Consider the following 11576-nt stretch of genomic DNA (forward strand, 5'->3'; position numbering starts at 1 on the left):
AAATCACGTTCATCATCAAATACCCCATGTATTTAGAGAACGAGCATTTGATTGTCTCAAGCGCACAGACACAGCTATCGTGATAACATCTGCAGTTAGCTTTCCCTGGACAGTTTCATTACTTTGCAACTGAGAAAGTGCGAAACAACACATAAAGTTGAAAAGAATGAATCGCTGTACTGTGATTATATCGATGCTTGCAACACTGAATTTCTCTTGGGGAGCATACATAGCTACTGGTGTCAGTGGATATAGAAGTAGACGTTAAATTCCCTGAACATCTAGCATTTGTTGAGTGACGAGCCCCAGAGCCTTGAACTTTCTGGTGGATGTATTTGAAGCAATGCCGAAAGGACTGAGACAAGTTTTACGTTCACTTCATACTTCTAGGCTATATTTGAATTGTTGTTACGCTAGACTATTTCCACAAAATTTGTTGCCACAACAGGAATGGAACCCACGACCTCTTGATTACCTGGAATTACTGGGTACTCAAATAAACTCGTCTGGTAGCAAAAAGAGACGGCGTAAACGTCTCTATAAAGTAATACAGATGATTATCAAAATTAGGCTATCTCGTATGAACCGGCAAAACCATATGGTGTGATGACAAAATTTCTATTTATACAAAAGAAGTGCACATTAATTGCATAAACTACACATGCACAAGAACTTTTAAATATTGTTAAACGAAATTATGCATAAAGTTGGGCGAATTAAGAAAAAGTTAGAGTGGGACTCCCCTCGAGACGCCTAAGTTTAACAATAGAGATCACCCACCCCTTTGGTGTCTAAAATAGCGATCACCTCTCTTGACGTCTAAAATTAAGTGATTTATTTCTCCCTATCCTGAGGTGTCTATATTAAACCTCCATTGAGCTTACAAGCCCCCTCATCCGCGATAGATAAACGTTTATCCACTATTTTGATAAAGATTGAAAACTATAAATATTACCAGTGTTTATCGCCGCACAATGTTTTATCCTTATTTTCTCATTTGCATTTTGTTTTAAAATTTTCATGTTATTCACATACAGCGTAATGTTTAAACCTGTCGCATTGTTAACAAGTAGCTCTGATGTCGATTTCTTTCATAAAAATTCATGTATCACAGAGTTTGCACTGCCAGATATTAGGTACTACAATCTTACATCTCTCGCAGTATCTAATATTAACATCTCCCCCTAAGCTCACACAGATATACACGCACTTTCAACGGTACATGAAAAGTCCATCGCCTGCCGTGGCCTGGTTTGTTTGTTTTGATTTGTTGTTTTAATTTCACGTTATGCACAGATAGGCTAATAGGGACTGGACCTACAGTTTAAAGTGGGATCCGAATCACTGTGCATAGGGCCTTGATTACAAGGCGGCGATGTTACCACTACGCCATCGGGGAGGCTTCCGTCGTCTGGCTGCATAGGTCCAGCAAGTACATTCTAAATGGTACAAAGATCCAAATTACTTTCAATCTATCCTGGGTTTCGAGATGAAATTATTGAACATTATAGGCGAATTTAATTCTTCATATTTCGGTTTGTATTTGTAATGCGTTATCATCATCTCTTTGCAGCACAAAATAATTGTTGTTTAATATGTATATTACGACAGTAGAATGAAAAAACTAATCAAGTCAGAAGTTTAGAAGGCGACACGAAAATACACTCGTTTCAGACATGCAGACCTACGTGGCGAAGTGGTTAGCACACCGCGCTACGACGCCAGGGACCCGGGTTCGAACCCGGCCTAGGCATGGGTGTTCTATGTAAGTGTACCTTCGTCATTTGTATCATATCATCACTCATCCTCATTTGCGATTAGCCAAAAGTGGCAGAAAAGATAATAAAATGAACCAAATCAATCAATAAATCAATCGAAAAAGAAACTACACTCAGCAATATCTGAATGTGACCGACAGACTCATACGATCAAGACTTCAGACTTTACATCATAGCATGATGCAAAAGTAACGTAATTTTCTGGTAGGTTTGTACATAATACGCTTGCCGTATTATTATTTTTTAGAGACTTCTTTTGGAAACAAACCTGAGACGCTCCTAGATAGGACATTAAAAGCGAGACCAAATCGAAACTGAACTCAATATCGTCTGCTCTCTTGTCGGCACTATTTCTAAGTAAAATATATCGGAAACGGGGTAAATTATGAAAGTTGGATAATGTAAATACTCATTGGTTACGTCCGGTTAAGATTTCACCGGCTCGATATCCCTTTCCTAAGGAAATTAACATGTGAAATAGAAGATAAATACGTTGACATACTATCACGTATTGTCACGAAAACAGGATCTTAATAGACAATCGACATTACGTCATCTAAGCGAAGAATAGTTGTTACATTTTCTATTTAAATACGCCGTAAATACATTATGTATCTTTGTTATTTTCACAAAATCCGCGCAAAGATTTTCAACCACATTACGAAGTTGTTAGTTGGCTTTTAAAATTGTTGAATAATTTTTACACGCGATGCAATTCGGTTAATTCTCGGCAGTTGTCAACCACAATAATCACTCATGAATATGCGATGTTTTCGAAGTTTGTTGCTCATATTCGCTGCTCCTTTTTTTATTTTTTTAAGTTTCGACTGCCCTTATTTATTTGTTAAATTAAGCCACAGAATATTGTTCAGTTAAAGAATATATGTTACAATTCTGTGCATTAGTGAGTTTTTACATATAAATTATGTATTTGGAAGCATTGACTTCTAGCCTTTCCTTCCACTGCACCCGTATGACTGGCTTGAACTATGTGATAACATGCTTTCTACATCATGTGCTGGGCCATTTACCATTAATGCATTATAGTTCGTCATTCTCTAAATTGGGAGATAACATTACAAAGTCGGTTCGTGATTTTGGTACATGAAACAGTTCAGGCTTTACATATGAGGAACAGGATATTGCAAATCTGATACTAAAGCTGTCGGGTCTAGTATATTATTAACAGTTATGCAGCAAGCTCATCAAATTTAAATTAAGATGCAGCAGCGTTATACGTTTTAACAAGTTTGGATCAATTGCGCTTGAAATTTTAATACTGATTCAATCTATTAATAATTTTTAACAAAATAAATTAGAAAAGCTGTTGGTAAACAAATCCTATTTCATAAAAGCGTATCAAGAGAGTTGTGTTTTTGGCGTATAAAATGTGCAGAATAAACCCACCCAGTGACATGTGAAAAGCCAGTTCTGCCCAGGGCAAAAGCGAGAACGTACGAAGCTTTAATTTAATTATCATCCACTTGCATTCACGATAAGATGATCCTTTCCTGGGTTCGAATCCCGGCCTGGGAATGGGTGTTATTTGTGAGTGTCCCTTCATCAATTTCATCATATCATACTCATAACTCATCCTCACCTTCGCGATAAACCGAAAGTGGCCGCTTTTGCTTTTATAGTTTGATTTGATTTAGTTTATTTTACTTCGCTTTTCTGCTTCTTTTGACTAATTGCGAAGATGGGGATGAGTGATGATATGATGGAATTGATGAATGGACACTCACAAACACCCATGTCCAGACCGGGATTCGAACCTTGTGCCGTAGCGCGATGTGCTAACCACTCCGCCACGGGGGCCGGCTTTTTCGTGGTTTGAGCCAGGCCTAAATTTATATTATTACATACACGTGGAAGCCGGCGACTCCCTATAGCTATACAATCTCAGTTATAACTGTTCGACCAAGTTATTATGTCAAATGTTTAGTTATAATTTACCACACTTTAAATTACTTTCGCAGTGGGCTTGGTTCGAACTTCACTCTGTGAATTAAGTAGAAATATATCTTATGCAATTATCTGTCAAAATCGCGTAGCAATTATGCTTGTACGGAAGCGCACGCACGTAAATCACCGAAGAAGGGAACAAGCGGGTGAAAGGTATCTGCGAACTTTACGAGGATTTCTTCCCATGTAGCGTGCAGTTTTCGTGGAAATATCCGCGAATGCAGGCCGTGTGCACCGAATGTCTTGCATGAGAATTTAAATGCCGAGTTGAACATTCTAATGACAAGTATATGGCATTACATCGCAGACAGTGCCCGCAGTCTGTGTAAAGGCGGCTGACTCAAAGAAGGGGAGGTTTGTGAAAATAAATGGATATACGTCACCGTTACTGAAATCGCAACGGCGTTTGTTGTTCGTTAAGGTTATAGAAACATGACTAATTAAAGATCACATACGTCAAGGGGTTCCTAGGAAAACACAAAACCAGCAACAATTTAAAAAATGTATTTTTGACTTGTTCCCGTTCGTTTAATTTCGGTGGCAAAAGGTACAATTTTCAGTGAGGCCCATGACGAAGAAAATGCAAAATATTAGAAAGCGTATCGTGCCCCTCTAAAAAGTCTCCAAAAAAAGGCGGGACACCATATCCGCCTTCAACTTTGAACAATTTATGCTAAACGATTAAGATCTAATGGTGTGCAATGGCATCATCTCCCTTATTGAAGTACACAGTTATTGCATTTCTTAAATTTTTGGTAAATATCAACAAAGCCCATACGTTTTCGGAGGCCCGACCGCTCAGGTTAAAACCTTTGCTCATTTTCACTTATTCGTGCTACCGAATGCTGTAAATCTCAATTTACAAGTACTTCTCGTTACAATACTATACGAATACTTCAGCCGTAGTACGCTCAAACATTATTTCCTCTCCATAATTAATTAATAATGTCAATGACATCTCGTGGAAGCTTGTTTGAAAAAAACGCACTGTAAACATTTCCGCATTTCCTCATTACAAGTACAAATAATGGAAAGATATCCTAGATGGAAAAGAATGTTTAAAAAACTTACCGCACTTTTTGCAGACAGCCCTCCTGACAGCTTTGTCGTCTCTTTTCGTGAAGTTGACTGGTTCGCTGTGAGCCACGTAATTTATATGGTCGATCCTCTTGGCGAAAACAATATAATTGTTAATTCCCTCGATGTTCGCTTGCACCAGGCACGGGTTCGGATCGTTGTTCAGGGTGCCACCGCGGGGACTTTTAAACTGCAAGCGCAGCGTGCCCTGTTTGCGCAACTGTGCCGACCCCTTGTACACTTTCCCTATTTCGAACGTAATATTGTAAACACCAGCCCCATCCTCGTCACTTTTGGAACGGGCTAATCCTTGGAAAACGGCGTCTGCCAGATAGGCCCTGTAACCAACATTTCGTTGACGTTGCTGGGACAGCGATCGTCCTCCGCCGTCGTCGCACTCTGCGGGTAGCCTCACGGGGGCCCCGACTGCAAACGGGAGAAGGAACACACAAGTCACAAGAACACCCAACTCCCATGGAAACTTCATGCTGTGAGGCAGAGGAAACGGTCACAGGACAGAGCGGACCGTCGTGCCCCGCCGAACCTTGTCGTGGACATGCTTTGAATTAATATCTGACCGACACACCGCGGTGGAGAGAAGCAAGTCTCCGGCAAAGTCGTGACGTCACTCGCATGCGCAGTTCTCCTTACTACGCTACTACTATGACGGCGTTGCCATGTTCTTTTTTTTTCTTCCTCTCTCTCTCTCTTCGGACGGGAAAACGGTCCTGGCCCATCTCGGCGTGTTGGTCTCGTTTTTAGCCGCCGACATCAAATGGATGTGCGGGAGGGGCGGACGATACCCGGCAGCACGGGCGGAAGGCGAGAGGCGTGGCGAAGGGGAATCGTCGAGACCTGGCAACGCTGTCGTAAACAGTCCGTCACTATTTCGTCTGCTAAGTTGAACCGAATCTTTTACATTTCCCCATTTGAGACATCTCGCTTTATCGGAGCCAGTGCATGTGTTTACAAGAGGAAGTGATTTTACCAAGCCGCAGGCCGAAAAATAATGTGATTATCATTAGCGTACGTGTATCCCATCACAATCCCTCCCCCCAAAAAAATAAGATTCTTGAAAAGCTCTCTTGTATTTACTTTACGACACTATTAAGCAAAGTTGGCAAAACATTCTTGATTGATTGATTGAATTGGTGTTTTAAGTCCACTTTATGCACAGTTTAAAGTGGGATCCAAACCACTATGTGCCTCCACCGGGTACTGAACCCAGGACTCCTTGATTACAAGGCGACGGCGCAACCACTACTGCATCCATTTTCATGCCCTCAAGATATTTGCTGGAGAAACGAAGTTTAACTGGGAAAGGAGGGGAGTAACAAATATCACCTTAATTGGTCACTTCAATAATAATAGCACCACATGAAGTATCCTCGTCTTCATTCTATTTTGTTCTATTACATAACTTTTCCCCCCGGGGCATGTCTACAATTTTCCATTGGAGTGAAAAGGTGAATTCTGTGCCAAAATGATCATAAATATAATTTTGTGAAATAAGTTTAAGGGGCGTTGTTAAGTGTACTTGGATAAATAACCGTTTCAACCTTTTAGGTTAATCGCGACGGTGAGGATGAATGATGGCATATATGATGGTGGTGGTGATGCTTACGATGAACACTCCTCCATAAAGGCCCGCTATCGGTGTCTCAAGCATAACCTGGTATTACACCATTGGGAAGCAGTGGTTAACACCATCTTTCCAGGTGAATTCTCTGTTTTGATCCCCACAAAAGGCGCGAACAAACTACACAGAAAGAAAAACAAAACACAGAAGCGAATCGAGTGGTTCCAATACTATATAATCATATAGTTACTTTTCGAACCACCTTCATGGCTGACATTTACCATAAGTGGGCAGCAGACGTACTTGCCGCGAAACACTCTCGTCAAGTGGCACGGTGCCGTGGCGTGTCCAGGTGGGGTTGGTGGGGGTCAATAACCCACTTTGGCCCAGCATTCCTAAAAAAAAATGAACGTAAAAGTAAGAAAAAGATGGAAAGACGAGGGCTGTATGTACCCGCCCCTTTCCAAAATCCTGGAAAACGCCAGTGGCAGTGGCCCAGTACCACATATAAATTAATTGTGTGTTAATCACTGTTCCGTTTATTACGACTGTGTGTAACACACAACACCGGTGCTTTAAAATAAGACATTAAGCTCTCTATAGTATACGTTCACGTTCCGATTAGAAGCTACTAGAACTTGAACGCTAAAATTATTAATAATATGCAGGGACGTGAAGATTTCGTTTTATTTTCCCCTAAATCTCGATGTTATTTTTTACTGCAATTTACTGTTATTTTTGGCGGTTTAGGGCAAAATTCGTTGTCCTTTTTACATGCGTTTTTACTGTTCCTTCTATGCTTAAGATTTTCACGTTGTTTTAGTTATGGAAAATTGAGAAAAGTTTTAGTTTTAATGACAAAAAAAATGTTGCTTACGTTTGTGAGAAATGAGCACATTTCTTCCATTTGGAAAACTATTTCATCTCATCAGCCACTAAATATGAAATGTTTATTGAATGATAATATCCAAGTCTTTGAACACAAACATATACATCACATTTCCCTAGCAATGCCAAAAAATCCCTCTGCGACCTCAAAATACCGTTTTCTGTACACACCCATACAAGCTCACTAACCCCATCCCCTGCAACACAACAGATGCTTCTCCCTGAAAATGTTCCCCTTCTGGGAAGATCCTCCCGAGCGAATTCTATTTCAGGACGAGATTAAACACTGTAAGCCATGTCTGTGCCAAATTGCAATAAATGAAGCATGGCAATATCTTTTGAATCGAACTATCACCGGCTTAACTACAAATGATCTAATAGCACTTCAGGTAGTTCTTTTTGAACATAAGAAGTGTTTCCATATTTCGCGGCGTTTATTGCGCCAAAGTGTAAAATTCGGTGTTACTCTGGAAAATGGCATAATTTGCGTTATTTCGCTATTCCTACACACCGAAAACGTGCCTCCTTCACCTACCCAAATACATTTTAAACACTTTCTTTTGCTTTCCTCAACCTGTCGGTGTTACCGTTAAAACGAAAACTTCACGTCCCTATTATGTCTGTTGAACGAGCTGAACTCTTTACTCTACGGTCCGTCTCAGTGGCGGCGATTTTGTTCCACAACTGGGGGGGGGGGAAGTAGGTGCCAAAACTAGGGGGAAGGACAGATTACTTTCCATTGGTACATAAGGTTTAGCATAGTACGGGGGAAAGTGGCAAAAAGTTGGCCCCCACGTATCTAGAAATATTTTTCGGGGGGGGGGGTCCGAACCAAGTGTATCAAAGTATTATTATTATTATTAATAATAAAAATGTTTAAAAATATTTAATATATTACATTTGAATGGCTTATTGCAGAAAGGGACCTGAGTCACATTTTTGAGGTATCGGAGTCACAACTTTTTCATCTCCTCTGTCTCTAGCAGCATACTGCAGGAGGGCGCATTGAGGGTTGCAAAATTAACTATTCATTATGCTAAAAATTTGAGCCAACAACAGCACATTTCTTTCTTACACTCTCAATATTATACGATTTTTCTTGTTATTCTCAGAATTGTGCAAAAGTGACTCAGGTCCCTTTCTGCAATAAGCCATTCATTTATTTAAATAGTATTAATTAAAATATTCAAATAAATTAATATTATAGTTTATCATGAATAGGTAAAAGGACGGTATAAAAATAGTGATAAAGCTGCACGTATTCACTATCAAGCTTACTGTAGTTAAGGTAGGCAAAATTTGTACAAAAAAAAACTGCCCTGGCAAGGAAATTAATGTCAAATAGATAAAGAATTCAATATTTATTAAATATAAAAACGGTTGTTAGATTCAGTTGATGAAAAGAAAAGTGCCTGGTGATGTTTTATGAATGTTACGTTGGAAGTAGTAATAAATCTTGCCTAGAATCTACTTTGCCACTCTCATTCAATGTAGTATGATTACAATATAATCCTTTCCTTCCAATAAGTTTGGCGGAAATAAATAACCCTCGATTAAAGAAGAAGTATATTTTCATTATTTAATTTTAGTTATTTTATTATTTCATTATTTTCATTATTTAATTTTTGTAATTAGTAAGTCTTTAGTGGGGGTCGGACCCCCATAAATAGGTCCTTGAAAGTGGGGGGAACTGCCCCCCACGCCTCCCTCAACGCCGCCACAAGGGAGGTGAAACGCAGATGTGTTTTTTCCACTTCGAAAGGGTTTATTATATCCATCACGATGGCAAACACAAAAAGCGAGCTATAGTAAACAATCGGATGCATACAAGCTAAATACTGAACCTGAATCCCCCAGGTATGTTTCTACCTATAATCTATCCCAGGAATCTCTGGAGTAAGCGAACGAAAACAAGTCTCTGAGCAAGTAGTGAATCGAAAGGGTTCTACCAAGGGAACGCGTGATAGCAGCAGCGCGTTGTGCTTCGCTCCGCCAACTCACTTTCTCCCCTTCTTTACCCTTATGCGCTACCTTGCTCCACAGACTTCCGTTACAAAGTTTACTTCCTCTTTTGTGTTTGGGGCTCCCCGATAGCTTAGTGGTAACATTGTCGTCTTGTAATTAAGGAGTTCCGGATTCGATACCCGGTGGAGACACATGGTGGTTCGGATCCCACTTTAAACCGACCTATCTGTGTATAAAGTGGACTAAAAATAACAATATAATTCAACTCTCGTGTTTGGATGCGTCCACTGGAGCTTTAGCTCTTTTAAAGATTGATTGCTTGTTCAAGGAGTATAAAATAATAATTCTGTAGCATGTATGGTATGATATAGTCAGTGAACATTTACAAGGAAAACATTCTCTCTAGTGGTCTTATCAATATACCAAAATTTTATAGTTTATTTTGTGTCTTCCAGACACAAATGCACCAACTGAAAGTTTTTATCCGATAATGAATATGTCGACATCGACAAGCCTTAAACTAAAAGGAGAAAATTTTTAAAAAACTTGATAATTACATAATTTAATTTTACTTCAATGTGTTCTGAAAAACAGTACCGTCAAAATATGTTTCAAACGATGTTGAAAAATTCTTGTGTAGTGCATGATAAATTCTTCGTTTGTTCCTTTACAGCTGTTCATGAGAGCATAAAAAAAATTAATAACAAATTGCCAAATTAACAATTTTTTTTATATGTTTATTTTATATGCATATATGTGTTTGAAAGGAGAAAGAAACAGCTAAAAAAATAGAAATCTACTTCTTTTTGTGCATGATGTCCTGCTTTTTGTTTGTGAAAATCTGGTGTAATATTTTCAAGTGGTTGAACCCTAGTTCGGTGGTCATGACTACAACAATTCTCTTTCTTTAACTTTCTCATTCTCTCTGTTTCTCTGTATCTTTCTTTCTTTCTTTGTTTTTTCTTTCTTTCTTCATCTGTTCAAATGTGTTTTATTCTTTTCTTCTCCATATTTGCCTTGCTACATATCTACACTTCCTTTTGTGTGTGAGTGAATCTTGATGATACTGATATTTTCTCATACTATTGTGTGTGGGCTAGGATCAGGCTCTGGGCTAGGATCAGGCTCAGGGCTAACATAATCGTGGGGCTCTCCTGTACACATTTCCAGTTATAACTTTTGGCCAAGTTGTGTCAGGTGGATAGTGAGATCCATCTCACTTTTCATTTTGTGACCCTCTACAAAGGAATTTTCTCCAGTGGATACCAGAGGCTGTAGCCTCGAAGCCCTTCAAAAACCAATGGCGACGCCCCTTTCGGGAGAACACGGGTACAAACGGAGAAATACAATAACGTAAGAACAAAGCACGCCCCTCATCATAAATAGAAACACACGAAGATAATAAAATAATAGAAGAAAAATAATTGTGAGAAAATTAAGTTTTCGTGAGCACTAGCGTACGCAGATTTTTTTCGGGATTGGCTGGAAGGTAGATAGTACATAGCTGCTTTCTATGGAGACAGTATACACAATAAAACATTTTGTATATTAATAACTGTCTACTCTCAAAAATGGCACTGGGGAGTTCTTTTAAGGTTCTTTTTTTTGTATTTATAACTCTGGTTTTTCCCGATTTTTCACTGCTTTTATTTGAAAATGTTGATTTTCTTAAAATTTCGGAGAGGGCTGTAGCCCCATCAGCCACCCCACTGCGTACGCCATTGTTCGTGAGGGTAAAACGCACCCCCCCCCCCCCAAACACAGCTCCAACTTCCCTCTCCCGGTTCCTGCAACTCTGAGTGGACTGCGTGTCAACTCCCACTCGCGTCCATTTGAATACAATGCTCTGTCGGCACCGTCAAAAACGTGGTTGGTGGCCGCTGAGTATCTCCCGCTCCAGTCGACCGCGGCGCTGGGAGCCATGTTCCACTAACACTGCACGTCGTGACCTCCTCCTATCTGGCGTCTGGGCACCAGAAAATCTAGACCAAAAAGACTTCTCCAGCTGGTGGTCCGGCTGCACGGTTCGTGTGTGTACAGGCTGCAGCGATTTGCTTCTTTTTCTTCTTGTTTCGGTCGCGCGCTGTGGACTGATTTCGGAGCGTTGAATGCATTAACGTGCAGGTTAAAAGAGCCTGCTTTGCAAATTTGTGCGTGAGCTTTCGCCTCGGTATCTGTAACAAGATTCGTGATTTTTAGTACAGACGGGAGTAAAAGTAAGTTGGAAATGCTTATGTTTGTGCAGGGTGGGGTGTATCACATAATCTTTCTGGCGAAGAAGATGCTTATCTTCTTTCAAAATTAGCCCCCGTCTATACCGCGTT

At 39.9% G+C, this 11576-nt stretch overlaps 1 protein-coding gene across 6 annotated transcripts in view; it reads right to left on the reverse strand.

Moving 5' to 3' along the window:
* Window positions 1–5370, reverse strand: part of LOC145978718 (protein vein-like) — a 210317-nt gene extending 204947 nt beyond the window's left edge. For all 6 annotated transcript variants that reach the window (XR_014440746.1, XR_014440744.1, XR_014440745.1 and 3 more), the window contains exon 1: window positions 4815–5370. Coding sequence is in view for 3 of the 6 variants with exons in the window: in XM_083111543.1 (XP_082967669.1) it covers window positions 4815–5307 (493 nt within the window). In the remaining 3 variants the exon portion in view is untranslated. The remainder of the gene's footprint in view (window positions 1–4814) is intronic.
* Between the last annotated feature and the right edge of the window lie 6206 nt (window positions 5371–11576).

Source organism: Lepisma saccharinum, chromosome 1 (assembly GCF_977018435.1).
Source record: "Lepisma saccharinum chromosome 1, izLepSacc3.1, whole genome shotgun sequence".
In the NCBI taxonomy this organism is placed as follows: domain Eukaryota; kingdom Metazoa; phylum Arthropoda; class Insecta; order Zygentoma; family Lepismatidae; genus Lepisma; species Lepisma saccharinum.